At 43.7% G+C, this 22,870-nt stretch overlaps 1 protein-coding gene across 1 annotated transcript in view; it reads right to left on the bottom strand.

The window, feature by feature from the left end:
* The window catches only part of SPHK1 (sphingosine kinase 1), a 66,444-nt gene extending 43,780 nt beyond the window's left edge, over positions 1 to 22,664 (bottom strand). The window contains exons 1-2 of the mRNA XM_069752085.1: positions 22,114 to 22,664; positions 7,868 to 8,014 (exon numbers count right to left, since the gene is read on the bottom strand). Coding sequence (XP_069608186.1) covers positions 7,868 to 8,014; positions 22,114 to 22,510 — 544 coding nt within the window. The 5' untranslated portion in view covers positions 22,511 to 22,664. The remainder of the gene's footprint in view (positions 1 to 7,867; positions 8,015 to 22,113) is intronic.
* Between the last annotated feature and the right edge of the window lie 206 nt (positions 22,665 to 22,870).

Below are 22,870 nucleotides of genomic sequence, written 5' to 3'. Positions count from 1 at the left end.
CACACACTCTACAGATATCACACACACACACACACACACACTCTACAGATATCACACACACACACACACACACTACAGATATCACACACACACACACTACAGATGTCACACACACACACTACAGATATCACACACACACACTACAGACATCACACACACACACTACAGATATCACACACACACACACACTACAGATATCACACACACACACTACAGATATCACACACACACACTACAGATATCACACACACACTACAGATTTCACACACACACACACACACACTAGAGATATCACACACACACTACAGATATAACACACGCACTACAGATATCACACACACACACTATAGATATCACACACAAACACACCAGCTCATACACACATCTTACATTCCTCTCTGGTAAAGGGGAGGCTGATATTAACCTGCAGCTCCTCAGCTTCTCCTGCTTGCACACCGCTGTCATGTCCTGCACCTCCCCCGCTCTCCCCTTCAGTCCCGGGGCTCAGAGCAGGAGATGCTGTCACAGTCTCACAGTGCTGACTGGAGCTGCTTCCAAGTTCCTAACTCTCCCATACCCTGGCTGCCCCCTCCCCCTAGATACGCCTCGGACTGTTGCCGCGCAGGAGGGATCTCCTGCACTTCAACATGGTGTCGGGTGCCTCTGACCTGCTGGGCGGCAGGCCCCTGACCTGCCGGGCCCCGTCGCAGTGGCGACCGCTGCGACCAGGGCCGGCTTCAGCACCCGACGTACCCGGGCAAGTGCCGAGGTCCTGACGAGACGGAGGGGGCCAATAATGGTAAGGCCGGCTTCACACTTGCGAGTTTTACGGACGTAAGAGCGCAGAAACTACGTCTGTAAAACTCGCAAAAAATACGGCACAATTATTCTCTATGCCCCTGCTCCTATCTGCCGTATTTTACTGATCAGTATTATACGGCTTTCTACGGCCGTACAAAATCGCAGCATGCTGCGTTTGTCACCGTACTGCGCAAGAAATACGCCAATGAAAGTCTATGGAAGCGTGAAAAATACGGATTACACACGGACAAGCAGTGTGACTTGCGAGAAATACGCAGCGCTGTTAGAGAGAAAAGCCGGCAATTCAGTGCGGTGTACAGTAAAATCACACTGACAGCTTACAGTAGAATAGGTAGAATAAATGTGGACACATAGAATAGGTATATATATATATATATATATATATATATGTCAGTGAGACACATATATGTATATATATTAATATTTATTCCAGCGCTATACAGCTTGAAAGCCGGTAATTCAATTACCGGCTTTTTCTTTCTCCTTCCTAAAACCCGACATGATTTGAGACATGGTTTACATACAGTAAACCATGTCTTCTCTCCATTTTTTTTGCAGATTCCACACTACTAATGTCAGTAGTGTGTATCTGCAAAATTTGGCCATTCTAGCTCTTAAAATAAAGGGTTAAATGGCGGAAAAAATTGGCGTGGGCTCCCGCGCAATTTTCTCCGCAGAGTAGTAAAGCCAGTGACTGAGGGCAGATATTAATAGCCTGGAGAGGGTCCATGGTTATTGGCCCCCCCCTGGCTACAAATATCTGCCCCCAGCCACCCCAGAAAAGGCACATCTGGAAGATGCGCCTATTCTGGCACTTGGCCACTCTCTTCCCATTCCCGTGTAGCGGTGGGATATGGGGTAATGAAGGGTTAATGCCACCTTGCTATTGTAAGGTGACATTAAGCCTAATTAATAATGGAGAGGCGTCAATTATGACACCTATCCATTATTAATCCAATTGTAGTAAAGGGTTAAATAAAACACAAACACATTATTAAAAATTATTTTAATGAAATAAAAACAATGGTTGTTGGAGTATTTTATTCTACGCCCAATCCAGTCACTGAAGACCCTCGTTCTGTGAAAGAAAAAACATAATAATCCAACAATATACTTACCCTCCGCAGATCTGTAACGTCCAACGATGTAAATCCTTCTGAAGGGGTTAAAACATTTTGCAGCAAGGAGCTTTGCTAATGTAGGCTGCTCCTCGCTGCAAAACCCTGGGGAATGAGTCTAAATATAGATCAATGAGCTATATTTAGCTTCATTTGCGGTGAGGCGCCCTCTGCTGGATGTTCATAGATCGTGGGAAATTTCCTAGAAAGCTCCCAGGCTTTAATAAAATACTCCAACAACCATTGTTTTTATTTCATTAAAATAATTTTAAATAATGTGTTTGTGTTTTATTTAACCCTTTACTACAATTGGATTAATAATGGATAGGTGTCATAATTGACGCCTCTCCAGTATTAATTAGGCTTAATGTCACCTTACAATAGCAAGGTGGCATTAACCCTTCATTACCCCATATCCCACAGCTACACGGGAATGGGAAGAGAGTGGCCAAGTGCCAGAATAGGCGCATCTTCCAGATGTGCCTTTTCTGGGGTGGCTGGGGGCAGATGTTTTTAGCCAGGGGGGGGGGCCAATAACCATGGACCCTCTCCAGGCTATTAATATCTGCCCTCAGTCACTGGCTTTACTACTCTGGCGGAGAAAATTGCGCGGGAGCCCACGCCAATTTTTTCCGCCATTTAACCCTTTATTTTAAGAGCTAGAACGGCCAAATTTTGCAGATACACTCTACTGACATTAGTAGTGTGGAATCTGCAAAAAAAATGGAGAGAAGACATGGTTTACTGTATGTAAACCATGTCTCAAATCATGTCGGGTTTTAGGAAGGAGAAAGAAAAAGCCGGTAATTGAATTACCGGCTTTCAAGCTGTATAGCGCTGGAATAAATATTAATATATATACATATATGTGTCTAATGACATATATATATATATATATATATATATATATATATATATATATATATATATATATAGACAGTATATATATATATTTTTTTCTTTTTGGGACACATGGATCATTTCTATAGCTGTATGTTGGTTTTGCAAGCCTGCGAGAAAACCACGCAGTACGGATGCCATACGGATTACATACGGAGGATGCCATGCGCAAAAAACGCTGACACACCCTGCCTACGGAGGAGCTACGGACCACTATTTTCGGGACATTTCAGCGTATTACGGCCGTAATATACGGACCGTATTTTCATACGCTGAGTGTGAAGCCGGCCTAAGACACTGCTGCCGACACTAATGCGCATCATGCGCTCCTGGGGGGCCCCGAAGCCGGACTTCATCCCTCCCTGCAGGGCTGCACTGGCGTATGGTGCCCGCCCGGTGAGCAGAGAGGGGCCCCGAGGCTCACTTCTGCTCTCCTGGTACAGCCGGCGTGCTGGAACACCGGGTATCAGCACGGCTGCGCGCAATCATTCTCTGCTCCTTCCTCTCTGCATAGTGAGGACTGGAGCAGAGCGCTGGCAGTGCACGCGGCCGTGCAGAGAATTGCTGGCTGCAGTGTAGCAGGGGCACACAGTCACACACGCTGTGACACTACTCACCGCACCTGCAGTCAGCAGCAGAAGCATCGGATCCCTCCCCTCCAGCAGCGTCACAGCTCTCACACTGTGAAGAGCCATGGAGGGGTGGGGCTAAATGTTGGGGGTGGAGCCGCAGACAAGCAGGGAGAAGAGCCAGAAAGGAAATATAAAAATCAGAGCGGGAGAGAGAAAAGATGTAAGAAGAGAGACAGAAAACACAACAGAGAGGCAAGACACAGGTGAGAAGTTATATATATATATATATATATATATATATGTGTATATATATATATATATATATATATATATATATATATATATATATATATATATATATACTATATAATTGTCCAAGGGTCACACTTCCGTCTTTCTGTCTGTCCTTCTGTCTTTCTGTCACGGATATTCATTGGTCGCGGCCTCTGTCTGTCGTTGCTGATTGGTCTCGGCAGCTGCCTGTCATGGCTGCCGTGACCAATCAGCGACGGGCACAGTCTGATTAGTCCCTCCCCTGCAGTCAGTGCCCGGCGCCTGCTCCATAATCCCCAGAATCAGTGCCCGCTCCATAATCCCCTCCAGTCACCGCTCACACAGGGTTAATGGCAGCGGTAACGGCCCGCGGTGTAACGCACTCCGTTACCGCTGCTATTAACCCTGTGTGTCTCAAACTATTTACTATTGATGCTGCCTATGCAGCATCAATAGTAAAAATATGTCATGTTAAAACTAATAAAAAAACAAAAAACCTGCTATACTCACCATCCGTCGCCTTTCCCACTCCTCGCAACGCTCCGGTGACCGCTCCATGCAAGCGGCAGGTTCCGGTGTCAAGGATGGTATGCGAGAAGCACCTGCCATGACGTCACGGTCATGTGACCGCAACGTCATCACAGGTCCTGCACTCATACCAGCCCTGGGACCGGAAGCTGCCGCGTGCGGTACAGGGCCAGAACTTCAACGGAGGGTGAGTATATGTTTATTTTTTATTTTAAGTCTGTATACTACGTGACTCTGTGCTGTATACTCCATCACTGGGCAATATACTACGTGGCTGGGCAATATATTACTTGGCAGTGCAATATACTACGTGTCTGGGCAATATACTATGTTGCTGGGCAATATACTACGTGACTGGGCAATATACTACGTGGCTGGGCAATATACTACGTGGCTGGGCAATATACCACGTGGCTGGGCAATATACAGGGTGGAGCGCGGTAATTTGCTGATTTGGGAATGAAATAAAAAAATTATGATCATTAGAAAAATTTATTTTATATTTTAATTATACTGAACAGTAATGGAATTTTTAAATTACATGGTTTTAAATAGTGTATCTGGCAAATGTCGACCTTCGCTATCCACACACTGCTGCATACGTTTTCTGAAGTTTTCATGAACTCTAACAAGCATGTCCACTGGTATTCTGCCAATTTCAGCTTCAATATTGTTCCTTAGGTCTTCCAAGGTGTTGGGACGGTTGATATACACCTTAGACTTCAGGTAACCCCAAAGGAAAAAATCGCATGGGGCTAAATCTGGTGAGCGTGCTGGCCAGTTCACATCTCCCCTCAAAGAGATAAGCCGTCCAGGAAACATTTGCCTCAAACAATTCATGGTAACCCTCGCTGTGTGTGCAGTGGCACCATCCTGTTGGAACCATGTATCCTCTAGTTCCATTGCCTCAAGAGCCGGCTGAAAATAATCCTGTATCATAGACAAGTACCGTTCGGAGTTCACAGTTATGGCACGACCATTATCCTGAAAAAAGTAAGGACCAATGATGCCTACTCGTGATATGGCGCACCACACAGTGACGCGGTCCGAATGCAGAGGTCTCTCGTGAACTTCTCTGGGGTTTGTTTCACTCCAGTAACGCATATTTTGTTTGTTTACACACCCACTGAGGTGAAAATGTGCCTCATCAGAAAAAAACACAATTGCGTCACGGGGTATCGTTGCTAACATGTCTTCACAAGAGGTCCGCCGTGTCAAATAGTCCCATGCTGACAAATGTTGGACCACGCACATTTTATACGGGTGAAAATTCAGTTCATCATGAAGAATCCGGTGGAGAGAACGTCTTGAAATGCCAAGAGCAAATGATTGCTTCCGAGCAGAGCGTTTCGGAGATTGCAGTACTGCTGCTCTAACTCTCTTGATGTTTTGTGGTGTTGTAATCCTTCTCTCAGGTCCCCTTCGTACACATGACACATTCCCTGCTGTTCTGAATGCATTCACCCAATTTACAATTGATTGCCGTCCAGGAACACGTCCGCGTGGAGGAACAGCGAATTGTAAACGAAAAGCACGCTGCACTGCAATGATCAAGTGGGCATTTGAAAAATACGCTTCAACACAAAATGACCTCTCCTCACGTGTCCACTGCATGATGGCAACTGAAAGGCAGAGGAATACAAATCTCCCATCAGCCACTGTAAGCCACACCCACTCTCCCCTCTCTTCGACCGACAGTGCCGCCACAGCATGCAGTGCAAAAAAGCGAATTACCGCGATCCACCCTGTACTACGTGACTGGGCAATATACTACATAGCTGGGCAATATACTACGTGGCTGGCCAATATACTACGTGGCTGGCCAATATACTACTTGGGCTGTGCAACATACTACATGGCTGTGTTATATACTACGTGGCTGTGTTATATACTACATGGCTGTGTTATACGCTACGTGAGCTGTATTATATACTGCGTGGGCTGTGTTATACACTACGTGGCTGTGCTATATGCTACGTGGGCTGTGTTATATGCTACGTGGGCTGTGTTATATGCTATGTGGCTATGCTATATTTCTCTGCTGTATCTGTGCATCATGAATCGTGCTATGTGTTAAAGGGGGGGCCCACTGAGACTCTTTTGCCCGGGGCCCTCTAAAACCTGCGACTGCGGTAGTTACGCCACTGGTCAAGCCACTCATGACCAATAGACAACGCCAAAAGCGTTTTACCTGGGCCAAGGAGAAAAAGTACTGGACTGTTGCTCAGTGGTCCAAAGTGTTTTCATATGAAAGTAAATTTTGCATTTCATTTGGAAATCAAGGTCCCAGAATCTAGAGGAAAGCGTGGAGAGGCACACAATCCAAGCTGTTTGAGGTCTAGTGTGAAGTTTCCACAATCAGTGATGGTTTGGGGAGCCATGTCATCTGCTGGTGTAGGTCCACTGTGTTTTATCAAGACCAAAGTCAGCGCAGCCATCTACCAGGAAATTTTAGAGCACTTTTTCATGCTTCCCTCTGCTGACAAGATTTTTGAAGATGGAAATTTAATTCTCCATGAGTACTTGGCATCTTTCCACACTGCAAAAAGTACCAATTCCTGGTTTAAAAACAAATGTATCACTGTGCTTTATTGGCCAGCAAACTCGCCTGACCTTAACCCCATAGAGAATCTATGGGCTATTGTCAAGAGGAAGATGAGACACCAGACCCAACAATGCAGACGAGCTGAAGGCTGCCATTAAAGTAACCTGGGCTTCCATAACACCTCAGCAGTGCCACAGGCTGATCGCCTTCATGCCATGCCGCATTGATGCAGTAATTTACTGAACATACATTTCAGTAGGCTAACATTTTGTATTTTAAAATAATTTTTCAAGCGGATGTTGTGAACTACCATGTTCTAATTTACTGAGATAATGACTTTTGGGTTTTCATTGGCTGTAAGCCACAATCATCAATATTAACAGAAATAAACACTTGAAATAGATCACTCTGCTTGTAATGACTATATATATGAGTTTCACTTTTTATATTGAAGAACTGAAATAAATTAGCTATTTGATGATATTCTAATTTTGTGAGAAGCACCTGTATATATTTTAAAGTATTTAACAGCCTATTGGGGGGGGGGGGAGGATTTCATTTTTGCCTCTCACAAGATACCTACAGAGGTGTATGGCAACTGCTTTCTCCACGTTTCCAAATTGACAACACGTGCATGCTCAGCCAAATTTAGCATGCATGTGTATAGGAGAGAAACAGCTATCAATCAAAAGCTATGTTAGGTGGATGGGCATCTAGAAGGCATTGGTACTTTTCACCACTTATGAGGGAATCTGCATATTTCTACTAGGATGCTTAGCTTGGAGACCATAGAATGCTTGTTCAAATTTGACATTCCTGTGCAATTTCTCCTGATCAAGTTATAAACATCCCGCTGTCACACACATCAGCATGTGGCCAAGATAAATGCCCAAATGAGCAGCATGCTTGATACTGATAACAAGTGGAAATGTAACATTAGCGATCTTCATGATGACCTTACCATCAAGGTCTGTACAAAAGGTACCTACACCCCCCAGCACAGGAGTAACAAACTAACCTCAAGGTCTTTCACCCTGTTTGGGGTCAATGTCCAAAAGTGCAATAATTTAACGTGTGAGTCACCCACCACAGCCTTGTAAAGACCTTACCTGTCACCAACAGAGTGAAGTGGGCATTGGCTTCTGTTAACATTGGCATCACGTGGGTCTCAAAGAGATTGAATGCTTTTCCAGTTCCTCCATGGGGATTGAGCAGCACTAAAAAGCGAGCTGGGGAGGGTAATAGGGGTGGGTGATCTGTGATAGGAAATAAGGACATGATCAGTTATTAATATTTAACATTATCCTGTAGCTACAATAGGATTGCAGTTTTTGGACTTTAAAGCCTAACATTTCCTGTTCAAACGTTCTAATATACTTTATATTTCAATTCCTCACCGCTTTGCATTCGGGGCTGTTTTGATCACAGACCACCTAGACTGGGTATAACTCGATCCACTTCTCTGATAAGAGCAGGACTAGGTCAATGAGGAAAGTATATTCCTATGCCAAATCTTACATGTATTTACAGAAGGTTCAGATGTAAAAAAATATGCAGCAAATGCATCCGATTCTGTAAGACAATTTGCCCCATTGTGATCCATTGGAGCTAAATCAGGGGCTTTTCTGGGCAGTTTTTGCAACAATATTTAATATGAATTTTATTCTCCTAGATGATTTTTTTCACACGGCACACACAAAAATCTATACAGATTTCTTTCTCCCGAGCATGTGAATGGGGTAAAGAATTCCCCTATTTAATTGCTTGCATTGGATACAGAACATAAGCGGATTTGAGGAGAGTTTAAGATTTGATGAGGATAATCTGTGCCTAAAGCCTAATCAAATTCAAAACGTGTCAAAATGGGCCTCGGTGTTTTTCAGCCTCTGCATGTAAACAAAAGTAGCCCATATAGATTGGACAAAAAAGAACATGGTAACATTAAAAGGTGTACTTTATTATGTAACTGATAAAAACAACTATAGCAATAATGGATATTCTGATAGTGAAAACTACCAATAGTGGAACCACAGGTGAGAGGCAATTAAGTACATAAAAATGCCATATGACTACTCCAAATATCAATCTTCTACTATATAATTGTCTAAGGGTCACTTCCGTCTGTTCTTCTGTCTGTCACGGATATTCATTGGTCGCGGCCTCTGTCTATCATGGAAATCCAAGTCGCTGATTGGTCGCCACAAAACAGCCACGACCAATCAGCGACGGGCACAGTCCGGAAGAAAATGGCCGCCTCTTACTCCCCGCAGTCACTGCCCGGCGCCCGCATACTCCCCTCCGGTCACCGCTAAGCACTAACACAGGGTTAATGCCGGCGGTAACGGATCGTGTTATGCCGCAGGTAACGCACTCCGTTACCGCCGCTATTAACCCTGTGTGTCCCCAACTTTTTACTATTGAAGCTGCCTATGCGGCATCAATAGTAAAAAATATAATGTTAAAAATAATACTCACCCTCCGTTGTCAGCAGAGCCGGCCGCCATCTTCCGTTCCCGGTGATGCATTGCGAAATTACCCAGAAGACTTAGCGGTCTCGCGAGACCGCTAAGTCATCTGGGTAATTTCGCAATGCATCCTGGGAACGGAAGATGGCGGCAGCCGCGCGCCTATCGCCGGAGCTCTGCTGGACCCCACGAGGTGAGTATATAACTTTTTTTTATTTTACTTATTTTTTTAACAGGAATATGGTGCCCACACTGCTGTATACTACGTGGGCTGTGTTATATACTCCATGGGCTGTGCTATATACTACATAGGCAGTGTTATATACTCCGTGGTCTGTGCTATATATTACGTGGCCACTGTTAAATACTGCGTGGGCTGTGCTATATACTACGTGACTGGGCAATATACTACGTGTCTCTGTGCTGTATACTACGTGACTGGGCAATATACTACGTGGCAGGGCAATATACTACGTGGCTCTGTGCTGTATACTATGTGGCTCTGTGCTGTATACTACGTAGCTAGGCAATATACTACGTGTCTATGCTGTATACTATGTGGCTCTGTGCTGTATACTACGTGGCTCTGTGCTGTATACTATGTGGCTCTGTGCTATATACTATGTGGCTCTGTGCTGTATACTATGTGGCTCTGTGCTGTACACTAAGTTGCTGGGCAATATACTACGTAGCTGGGCAATATACTACATGGCTCTGTGCTGTATACTACGTGGCTCTGTGCTGTATACTACGTGGCTCTGTGCTGTATACTACGTGGCTCTGTGCTGTATACTACGTGGCTCTGTGCTGTATACTACGTCACTGGGCAATATACTATGTGACTGGGCAATATACTACGTGACTGGGCAATATACTACGTGACTGGGCAATATACTACGTGACTGGGCAATATACTACGTGACTGGGCAATATACTACGTGACTGGGCAATATACTATGTGGCTGGGCAATATACTACGTGGCTGGGCAATATACTACGTGGCTGAGCAATATACTACGTGACTGGGCAATATACTACGTGACTGGGCAATATACTACGTGACTGGGCAATATACTACGTGACTGGGCAATATACTATGTGGCTGGGCAATATACTACGTGACTGGGCAATATACTACGTGACTGGGCAATATACTACGTGACTGGGCAATATACTACGTGACTGGCCAATATACTACGTGGGCTGGGCAATATACTACGTGGACATGCATATTCTAGAATACCCGATGCGTTAGAATCGGGCCACCATCTAGTATAAATATATCAAGAGTGGGCACTATATCAATGTAAGAATCAAATAGTACCATAGGTAAACAGCACTAAAAAGGGTGAATAGGATGAAGGAGTAGAAAGAAAATGTTAATAGTAGAATGTTACCTCAGACCTGCGGTGCCACAGCCCTACGCACGTTTCAGCCTGTGTGCTCTGCAACATCCAGAGCTCAAGTCTATGTACAGGTACTACGAAGAGTGCCTGATCCTCTGACGTACAAGGTACGATAGATGTGGACCCATGTGAAGTAACGGATCACGAGTGCATTGCAGGATTAGACAGGAAATCCCTGGGGCTGACAGGAACAGTAAATATAGGTATAGTCCAGGAGGAACGGTTAGTAATGCTGGAGGTACGCTATATTAAGGAAACAAGGAAAAAGAAGCATTGTGCCCAAATACTGCGTGATACAATCTGATGAACTTGAAGTGTCCAACAAAAGTTTGCTTGCTAAAACAAACTGTGTGGCCCTGAATTTTCTGCGGCGGTTCCTGAAGATGGAGGCCTGCGGCCTTCAAATGAGTGTGATGCACCCCACATCTGGTAGCACATTGGGACTGGGACATGATTTTCCTGTAAAGTACCTGGGCGTTATAGAAAAGCAACTCGGCCACGACTATCACCCTCGGGGACTTTACATCTGCACAACTTCTTTGTCCTAAGATACTCCATTGCTGCTCAATGATTGCTGCGGATGATTACTGGACATGTGAAATTTATATCTCGTCATGTTCTAAACATGTGCAGTAAATAATACCAATGTGTTGGTGTCCACAAGCTGGTGGATACAAATATTTCTAAGGTACACAAATATTATGCATTGAAAATCTTAAGTAAGGTTTGGGGGATCTCCAAATTCTACTTTTCCTCATCAGCTGTGCACAGCTTGGTTCTTGCCATTATCAAAACAGCCCCTGCAAACCTAAAGCCCTTTCTATTCCCTCAGAAAGAGCACTTCAACCCAAGTTATCTTTACATACACGTTTCCACAGGGTGTCCTGTCCTGCTTAGAAGTTTTCTCCCACCGTTGTAAACCATCATCTAGATCTGCACAACAGCCCCAGCTCCCAATTTCCTTTTGCATTGAAGATATAAGGACATGACCAAAATATCTAAATGGGCGAATTCTTCATCGAGGTACAGAATTGGACTACTTCCTAAAACTAATTAAAATGTCAACAATGAGGAGCAGTGTTGCGGAAAAGCAATGCCTGTACTATTAGGCAGCATTATGTTGCTGAGAAGAGGCAGATGCTTAGAACAAAGTGCCTATACTGAGAGAAACAACACAAAAACTGTATGATCAGGTTTATCCCAGGATTAGACAAGTGTATGAAAGATTATCTTATTGCCATCCATGTGCCTGTCTTTTTCATCCATATAGCATTCATTTTTAGAATGTATACATGTTACATGTTATATATTATTATTATTATAATGTATATACAGTACAGACAAAAAAGGAAACACACCATCTCATTTAAAGATTTTTCTGTACTTTCATGACTATGAAAATTGTACATTCACACTGAAGGCATCAAAACTATGAATTAACATATGTGGAATTGTATACTTAAGAAAAAAGTGTGAAACAACTGAAAATATGTCTTATATTCTAGGTTCTTCAAAGTAGCCACCTTTTGCTTTGATGACTGCTTTGCACACTCTTGTCATTCTCTTGATGAGCTTCAAGAGGTAGTCACCGGGAATGGTTTTCAATTCACAGGTGTGCCCTGTCAGGTTTAATAAGTGGTATTTCTTGCCTTATAAGTGGGGTTGGGACCATCAGTTGTGTTGTGCAGAAGTCTGGTGGATACACAGCTGATAGTCCTACTGAATAGACTGTTAGAATTTGTATTATGGCAAGAAAAAAGCAGCTAAGTAAAGAAAAACGAGTGGCCATCATAACTTTAAGAAATGAAGGTCAGTCAGTTTGAAAAATTGGGAAAACTTTGAAAGTGTCCCCAAGTGCAGTGGCAAAAACCATCAAACGCTACAAAGAAACTGTCTCACATGAGGACCGCCCCAGAAAAGGAAGATCAAGAGTCACCTCTGCTTCTGAGGATAAGTTTATCCGAGTCACCAGCCTCAGAAATCGCAGGTTAACAGTAGCTCAGATTAGAGACCAGGTCAATGCCACACAGAGTTCTAGCAGCAGACACATCTCTACAACAACTGTTAAGAGGAGACTTTGTGCAGCAGGCCTTCATGGTAAAATAGCTGCTAGGAAACCACTGCTAAGGACAGGCAACAAGCAGAACAGACTTGTTTTGGCCTAAAGAACACAAGGAATGGACATTAGCCAGTGGAAATCTTTACTTTGGTCTGATGAGTCCAAATTTGAGATCTTTGGTTCCAACCACCGTGTTTTTGTGCGATGCAGAAAAGGTGAACGGATGGACTCTACATGCCAGGTTCCCACCGTAAAGCTTGGAGGAGCAGGTGTAATGGTGTGGGGGTGCTTTGCTGGTGACACTGTTGGGAATTTATTCAAAATTGAAGGCATACTGAACCAGCATGGCTACCACAGCATCTTGCAGCAGCATGCTATTCCATCCGGTTTGCGTTTAGTTGGACCATCATTTATTTTTCAACAGGACAATGACCCCAAACACACCTCCAGGCTGTGTAAGGGCTATTTGACCAAGAAGGAGAGTGATGGGGTGCTACGCCAGATGACCCAGCATCCACAGTCACCAGACCTGAACCCAATCGAGATGGTTTGGGGTGAGCTGGACCGCAGAGTGAAGGCCAAAGGGCCAACAAGTGCTAAGCATCTCTGGGAACTCCTTCAAGATTGTTGGAAGCCCATTCCCGGTGACTAAATCTTGAAGATCATCAAGAGAATGCCAAGAATGTGCAAAGCAGTCATCAAAGCAAAAGGTGGCTACTTTGAAGAACCTAGAATATAAGACATAATTTCAGCTGTTTCACACTTTTTTGTTAAGTATACAATTCCACGTGTTAATTCATAGTTTTGATTCCTTCAGTGTGAATGTACAATTTTCATAGTCATGAAAATACAGAAAAATCTTTAATACCTTCATGACCTTGGGATTTTTCGTTTTTCCGTGTTCGTTTTTCACTTCCCTCCTTCCCAGAGCCATAACTTTTTTATTTTTCGGTCAATTTGGCCATGTGAGGGCTTATTTTTTGCGGGACAAGTTGTGCTTTTGAACGACATCATTGGTTTTAGCATGTCGTGTACTAGAAAACGGGAAAAAAATTCCAAGTGCGGTGAAATTGCAAAAAAAGTGCAGTCCCACACTTGTTTTTTGTTTGGCTTTTTTGCTAGGTTCACTAAATGCTAAAACTGACCTGACATTATGATTCTCCAGGTCAGTACGAGTTCATAGACACCTAACATGACTAGGTTATTTTTTACCTAAGTGGTGAAAAAAAATTCCAAACTTTGCTAAAAAAAAAAAAAAAAAAAAAAAAAAAAAAATGGCGCCATTTACTCGTAGCGTCTCCATTTTTCATGATCTGGGGTCGGTTGAGGGCTTATTTTTTGTGTGCCGAGATGATGTTTTTAATTATAGCATTTTGGTGCAGATATGTTCTTTTGATCGCCCATTATTGCATTTTAATGCAATGTCGCGGCGACCAAAAAAACGTAATTCTGGCGTTTCGAATTTTTTCTCACTACGCCGTTTAGCGATCAGGTTAATGCTTTTTTTTAATTGATAGATTGGGCGATTCTGAACACGGCGATACCAAATATGTGTAGATTTGATTTTTTTTTAATTGATTTATTTTGATTGGGGCGAAAGGGGGGTGATTTAAACTTTTATATTTTTTTTATTTTTTTAACTTTTTTTTAACTTTTTTTTAACTTTTGCCATGCTTCCATGGGAGGCTAGAAGCAGGCACAGCATGATTGGCTCTGCTACATAGCAGCGATCTGCTGTTCGCTGCTATGTAGCAGAAAATCAGATGTGCTGTGAGCGCCGACCACAGGGTGGCGCTCATACCTACCGTGGATCTGTAACCATAGAGGTCTCAAGGACTTCTATGGTTACAATACTGAAGCATCGCCGACCTCCGATCATGTGACGGGGGTCGGCGATGCCGTCATTTCCGGCCGCCCGGCCGGATGCGGTACTTAAATGCCACTGTCTGCGTTTGACAGCGGCATTTAACTAGTTAATAGGCGCAGGCAGATCGCGATTCTGCCCGCGCCTATTACGGGCACATGTCAGCTGTTCAAAATAGCTGACATGTCCCAGCTTTGATGCGGGCTCACCGCCGGAGCCCGCATCAAAGCGGGGCTTCTGACCTCAGACGTACTATCCCGTCCGAGGTCAGAAAGGGGTTAAATGAGAAGGTGTGTCCAAACTTTTGTTCTGTACTGTATATATATATTTTTTAAAAAAAATATCACATACTGTTTCCTATGTTAATAATTCCAATGTACCCGGAAAAATCAGATGCTATATGGATGATACATATGGAATACAGGTTTTCTTTGTGAACTGATAGACTTGAATAGGTTAGTCTCATCCATAATACAGAAAAGACTAGTGCATGCTCTGATTATTATTTATTTTTTTTTTCACACAGACACTAGATCTGGGTGGAAAAAAAAACCTGCCATCTGAACAGCCCAATTAAACAACATTGGCCTGTGCCGTCTACGTGCCATCTGATTCTAACAAGGACATCACTCATACGTACAATACACTTTACTTAAACCTTAACGCACACCTTCCAACCGTCCTGGATCCAGCGGGACTGTCCCGATTTTGACAGTCAACCCCACTGGTTGGGAGGTGTGTAATATCACCCGGTCAGCTCCCTGAGTCCCTGCACCCGCAGAGCAGCACACCAAATATTGGCTGCTCTGTGCGCACAGGACCTGTGATGAGGTCACAGGATTGGAGGAGTCAGGGGTCACATGATCGGGAGGACCTCCGTGTACAGGACTCTGCTGGTGATCATGGCGTTGGACGAGGGTAAGCGTATGTGTGAAGTCAGGAGGTGTTTACAGCGTGGATGTAGCAGAGCCATGTGTACGAGGTGTATGGATCAGAGCAGCGTGTGAAAGGTGTATGGAGCGGAGTCGTGTGTGTAAGAGGTGTACGGAGCTGTGTGTATGAGATGTATGGAGTGCAGCTGCATGTGTACGAGGTCTACGGATCAGAGCAGTGTGTGAAAGGTGTATGGAGCGGAGCCGTGTGTGTATGAGCTGTACTGAGCGGAGCTGTGTGTGTAAGAGGTGTACAGAGCAAAGCTGCGTGTGTATGGAGCAGAGCCACGTGTATGGAGCGGAGCCGTGTGTGCACAAGGTATACAGAGTGGAGCAGAGTGTGCAATATGTATGGAGCGGAGTCGTTAGTGTGTACGGAGTGGAGCCATGTGTGTACGAGGTGTACGGAGTGGAGTCGTGTGTGTGTACGAGGTGTATGGAGCAGAGCCATGTGTATACGAGGTGTACGGAGTGGACGCTAGCTGTGTCGGATCGGAGCAGATATTGCTCCTCGCTCTGACACTGACTGGCACAGGAGACACGGAGAGGTCTTTATCAGTGGCGTATCACAGCTGCAGTGACGTGAGCAGTCAGCGGCGCAGCTGGATGACATCATTCAGCGCCACGGGGTGGAAGCTGCCAGCTGCTGCGAGGGAGTGTGGTGAAAGGTGTGTGTGTGTAGTGATGGAGAAGGCAATGATTGGGGTGGGGTAACCATGTGTGGCCATTATACTGTACCCAACATCGTGTGGGGCCATTATACTGTACAAAGCATGATGTGAGCCCATTATACTGTATGGACCATCACGTGGGGCCAGTATACTGTACGCAGCATCATGGGGGCCATTATACAATATGGAGCATAATGTGGCCATTATGCAGTATGGAGCATCATGTGGAGCCATTATACAGTATGGAGCGTCATGTGTGGCCACTATAAAGTATGGAGCATCATGTGTGGCCATTATACAGTATGGAACATCATGTGTGGCCATTATACAGTATGGAGCATCATGTGGAGCCATTATACAGTATGGAGCATCATTTGGGGCCATTATACAGTATGGAGCACTATGTGTGGCCATTATACAGTATGGAGCACTATGTGTGGCCATTATACAGTATGGAGCATCATGTGTGGCCATTATACAGTATGCAGCATCATGTGGGGTCATTATACAGTATGGAGCATCATTTGGGGCCATTATACAGTATGGAGCACTATGTGTGGCCATTATACAGTATGGAGCATCATGTGTGGCCATTATACAGTATGGAGCATCATGTGTCACCATTATACAGTATGCAGCATCATGTGGGGCCATTATAGAGTATGGAGCATCATGTGTGGTCATTATACATATATGGAGCACTGTTACCATATTTTTTTTTGTTTATAATTATTGTTTATGAAACATTGTGATCAACAGTGCTAAATGGGTGTGGTTGGGGCGTGACTAGTTGTGAAATGGGTGTGGTCAGAGGCGTGACCTAAAATTCACCCCGGCGCGCTTTGCGCGCCCCTACCTTTGTCTCTCTTTCCCTTCCTCAAAAGTTTGGAGGAATGCTTAACGTAGTAATTTATTGGCTGATTTTACTGAATAGCAAAACAGGTCCCGTAGAATACATAGAGGAGTTTATCTTTCTTTAAAGGGAACTGGTCACGTGTCACATCAGATAATGCTATTAAAGGGACTGTCAGCATAGAATGACTGTGCAAACCAAGTCCTGCCACTTGTTGCATCATGGCATGGCCAATCTTTTAAATAAACCTTCCTTCTATCTCCATACTTCTCAGGCTCCATGAAACCAGAGCTGGCAATTAAAGAATGGTGGGTGGAGACAGAGGGATACCAAGCATGTGAGAAGGTGTAGTTAAATGTTTGGCCCCACCGTGGGTGCACTGAGCATCTGTACTTGGTTTAACAGTCATTCTTTGCCGACAGAGGTCCTTTAAAAAAAATGTCAGGGACCGTGTGTCTGGGATGTCAAATCCAAGTGGCTTGTCGCTGGCGATTGCTCCCAGTCCGCTTCTAATGATTAACCAGTCTCTCCCTATGCATGTGTATACCGAAGAACTTATCAGTTTAGGCTGTATTATGGTTTTTGTTTTATGCAAGGCCACAATTGTGCTGCCATACAGGTGCATAACCCACCTTTCTAATCCCACTGTGCCTTCAAAGGTCTCAGATTTCAGAAAGAGACACATGGAGGTTCTGACTGATTTCTGTACAATTCTGAACAGAAAAAAAACATGGCATGTTCTATCAGACTCAGTGTGTGCAAGTAGGAAGCATTGCCCCTAGGGGAGATGATCTTTGTACACAGTCCATCAGAGACCTCATGGCAGTGCATAAAGGCTAGATATCTTTGTTTTACAGGTGCCATAACGTCTCTGCAGTGTGTGCGAATCCTAAGGGTCCGACTGTACAATGAAATTTCGTTGTGCTTGGAATGTGTGCGAACCTGTCACACCTGTCTGACTGTTGTCCACCTGGTGTTTGTTAGCAGCGCACAGGGCAATGATCTGGAAGCAGGTCACTGAGACATCGGTGTGCAAACAAAGCTCTCTGTGGCGGTGGGACACAACATATGACAAGCTAGTGCAGATGCGTCATTGTTTAATATTACGTGGAAAACAACAGTTCAGCATTGCAAAAATGCATCCAAATGATAGATAATATACCCAGGAAAAGTCAATAAGAGACCTTGTGCACATAAGCGTATTCCATAAGAAAAAAATCCCATCGTATTCACATTTTAGGAAACACCTGTCTTTATTTTCCAGAGTGCCATTCCAAAGCTGATGACCGACCAGAAATATCCAATGCAAAAAAGTGATGGACAGGCACATCCAATAATAAGAAATCTTCAAGCTTTATTCCAAATCCATAGACATACATAAATACATAGAGCTCTATGACTAAGGGCACAGTAGGCGTCCGAGTGGTTCCTGCACCACATCATCCTTGTATGGATTTTTAAAGATATGTATTTGGCATAAAGCTTGAAGACTTTTTATTATTGAATGTGCCTGTCTACCTCTTTTTTTGCATTACATAAGCGAATCCCGCCATATAATGGAAAAAATAAATCAAATCATTATCCATGTGATCCAATAATGGAGATATTGTTCTCTTAAAGCAGGGGTGGGGAACTTCAGGCCCCAGGGCCATTTACGGCCCTCGATGACCTTTTATCAGGCCCTCGAGCAGATTCTCAGGGACCGCATTCTTGGGCAGGGAGGTGTATTTTGATTGCCACCAGCTCATTAATTTCTTCTTGCCCTGTGAGCACACACATGCAGTGTTCACTACTGAACACTGAAGGGCATGCAATGAAAGATTACGTCCTGAAACCAGTGCCAGAGCCAGGATGTACTTTGTGGGTGGAGTTTGTACGGCCCCCGAAGGATGGTATACATATCCAAATGGTCCTTGGCAGAAAAAAAGATTCCCCACCCCTGCTTTAAAGTATTCCTTCTAGCTTCCATTTATGGTGCAGCCCTTTAGGGCATGTGCTTACGATGTTTCTTTAGAGATGTATCCGCTCCAAAAAACGCCTAAAAAAGCATATAGGAACTGCTAAAAATAATGAACTTATACACTGCAATGTGAAAACGACTTGTTCGACCTTCCTTTAACTTCAGACTTAGAGAACCATGAAGCATTTAAAAAAAAGATATACAGTACAGACCAAAAGTTTGGAAACACCTTCTCAGTTAAAGATTTTTCTGTATTTTCATGACTATGAAAATTGTACATTCACACTGAAGGCATCAAAACTATGAATTAACACATGTGGAATTATATACTTAACAAAAAAGTGTGAAACAACTGAAATTATGTCTTATATTCTAGGTTCTTCAGACCAGCCACCTTTTGCTTTGATGACTGCTTTGCACACTCTTGGTATTCTCTTGATGAGCTTCAAGAGGTAGTCACCGGGAATGGTTTTCACTTCACAGGTGTGCCATGTCAGGTTTAATAAGTGGGATTTCTTGCCTTATAAATGGGGTTGGGACCATCAGTTGTGTTGTGCAGAAGTCTGGTGGATACACAGCTGATCGTCCTACTGAATAGACTGTTAGAATTTGTATTATGGCAAGAAAAAAGCAGCTAAGTGACCATCATTACTTTAGGAAATGAAGGTCAGTCAGTCCGAAAAATTGGGAAAACTTTGAAAGTGTCCCCAAGTGCAGTTGCAAAAACCATCAAACGCTACAAAGAAACTGGCTCACATGACGACCGCCCCCGGAAAGTTAGACCAAGAGTCACCTCTGCTTCTGAGGATAAGTTTATCCGAGTCACCAGCCTCAGAAATCGCAGGTTAACAGCAGCTCAGATTAGAGAACAGGTAAATGCCACACAGAGTTCTAGCAGCAGACACATCTCTACATCAACTGTTAAGAGGAGACTTTGTGCAGCAGGCCTTCATGGTAAAATAGCTGCTAGGAAATTACTGCTAAGGACAGGCAACAAGCAGAAGAGACTTGTTTGGGCTAAAGAACACAAGGAATGGACATTAGACCAGTGGAAATCTGTGCTTTGGTCATTTGACATCTTTGGTTCCAACCACCGTGTCTTTATGCGACGCAGAAAAGGTGAACAAATGGACTCTAAATGTCTGGTTCCCACCGTGAAGCATGAAGGAGGAAGTGTGATGGTGCTTTGCTGGTGACACTGTTGGGGATTTATTCAAAATTGAAGGCATACTGAACCAGCATGGCTACCACAGCATCTTGCAGCAGCATGCTATTCCATCCGGTTTGCGTTTAGTTGGACCATCATTTATTTTTCAACAGGACAATGACCCCAAACACACCTCCAGTCTGTGTAAGGGCTATTTGACCAAGAAGGAGAGTGATGGGGTGCTACGCCAGATGACCTGGCCTCCACAGTCGCCAGAACTGAACCCAATCGAGATGGTTTGGGGTGAGCTGGACCGCAGAGTGAAGGCAAAAGGGCCAACAAGTGCTAAGCATCTCTGGGAACTCCTTCAAGATTGTTGGAAGACCATTTCCGGTGACTTCCTCTTGAAGCTCATCAAGAGAATGCCAACAGTGTGCAAAGCAGTCATCAAAGCAAAAGGTGGCTACTTTGAAGAACCTAGAAAATAAGACATAATTTCAGTTGTTTCACACCTTTTTGTTAAGTATATAATTCCACATGTGTTAATATATAGTTTTGATGGCTTCAGTGTGAATTTACAATTTTCATAGTCATGAAAATACAGAAAAATCTTTAAATGACAAGGTGTGTCCAAACTTTTGGTCTGTACTGTTTATATAACATCCATTCTTCAGGCGGCTTTTGATTGGAAGCTGCACATTATAATACATTAAAAAATAAAAACACGAGTTTGTCTATGAGTTCTCGTATAAACATCTAGTAAAAAATATCGGACCCCAAATATTTAACTCTATAAAAGCTCATCGATTCAGATTTATTTTAATTTTCTCACTTTAATGGAAATTCTGGTTAAAATAAGCCATATATAAATACATCAGAATTCTTAGACGCGTCCTTCAATCTGCAGGATAGGTGATAACCTGCTGATCGGTGTGTGTCCCACTGCTGAGATCCACATTGATCGGCATAATGGAGGTATATTTTTTATCCTCATCATTAGGTTGGCAGTTCAGGACAAGAACGCTGCTCCATTCATTCTCCATTCATTCTAAACAAACGATTGCAATCTAGGAAGCACAATAGAGAATGAATAGAGTGTCATTCACACATTACTGCTCCATTCTACCATTATAATTGGGATAAAAGTCCCCCTTTCGGCAGATTTGTGCAGCTTCCAGAATTCACTTCCCCCCCCAATCAACAAGTTATCACCTCTCCTGTGCATAAGCGATAGCTTCGTTTCACCGGACAACCCCTTTAAACTCCACTATTTCACTTGTGTTTATGCAACTTTTGGCACAGAAGAAGTGTTTGGTGACACTTTTTCACAATCCTAATCTACACATGGGGCCATGAGGTGGCCTCTGATAAGGCGGCCTACTCCCATACAGGAGTCATAGCAACCAAACACTTTACAACTTTCCTTATTTTTACACTGGAATATGATATAACATGGATTATTAATGAAAACAGACCAATAATGTAATAAGGACAGCTCTACTTCTCAGTCAATATTACATTTGTGACGATATACATTGGTATTAGCAGATAAATGATTTAGACTTGAAGGTACTTTGGTTACCATTCCATGTATTTACAGGAGACATAGTGGCATCGTGATATAGCTGGCAGCATGTGACAGATGTATCAAAACTGGGGAAAATAAAAAGTGGAGTGGTTGCTTCTAACAACCAATAAGATTTCAGTCTAAATTTTCCAAAAAGGCATCGGAGAATTTAGAGATAGAATCTTATTGGTTGCTTTCGGCGACTCCATCACTTTTCCATTACCATACTGTTCATAAATGACAATTATTAAAAAAAATCATTATCTTAAATTTCAGATCTGTCCATTTCCTCCGAGAGGCATTTTAATTACGGTATAGACCATTGGTCCCTTATATTTTCTTGCTATTTAGTACATTTGGCTAATGAGTCAACTCCAAAAACAGGTGACTCGTTTGCTACATACCTGGCGCCCTATGTAAGTTAGACTTACCATGCTCATAAGACAGCTGGCATATCTTCTGTGCCCAGGTCTTTGCCAGGTTCAGGTTCTGTTCTCTATCCCTTGATGCCTCTGTCCGGAATGTCCTGGATATTCGCTGCCGGTAGGTGGTGGCCCCCAACATCCCTCGAAGAGGATAAAATATGACTTTACAGTAGCCTCCTATGTCTTTGGGGTCTTTACCCCTAAAAGCACGACAACTAATGCAGTCAGAAAGAAGAAAGGTGGTCTGCATGGACCCGGCGGAAGCAGCGGACAGGCTCTGGATGCATAGCTGAGTTCTGGTCAAAAGCAAAGACAGGGCATTGCCATCTTCGGGCACCTGGGTGAAGGTGTCACAGAGGAGAATGTCAGCTGGGACATTGGATAAGCCTGGAGCTTCTCCCATATTTTGGACCCTATATAGACTCAAAACTGCTGACAAAAATTAAAGAGCATAAGTGGAAAGTATATAGAGAATCTGAGGGAAAGGCACCAGTCTGGCAAAGAAAAAGAAAAGTAATGATAAAAGCAGACTGCAGAGGAAAGCGAGCACACCCAGCCCTCCGCCTGTCAGTTCCCATTTGACTCCCTGTGTGCCTCCCTGAGTTCCTAGCTGTAGTCTGCACCTGCTGCCCCCTAGTGCCAATATTGCAGACCATCCAGTCTCTAGTGAGCACACCAAAGACTCACCTGTGCTGCAGGCGAAGCCTTTAGCTCATTGTACCATGGTGGTAATGATGTAGTGTTTTTGCACGGCTATATTTGC

Source organism: Ranitomeya imitator, chromosome 2, assembly GCF_032444005.1.
Source record: "Ranitomeya imitator isolate aRanImi1 chromosome 2, aRanImi1.pri, whole genome shotgun sequence".
Taxonomy (NCBI): domain Eukaryota; kingdom Metazoa; phylum Chordata; class Amphibia; order Anura; family Dendrobatidae; genus Ranitomeya; species Ranitomeya imitator.
Note: the sequence above shows the minus strand (reverse complement) of the source record. Positions and strands in the feature narration are given on the sequence as shown.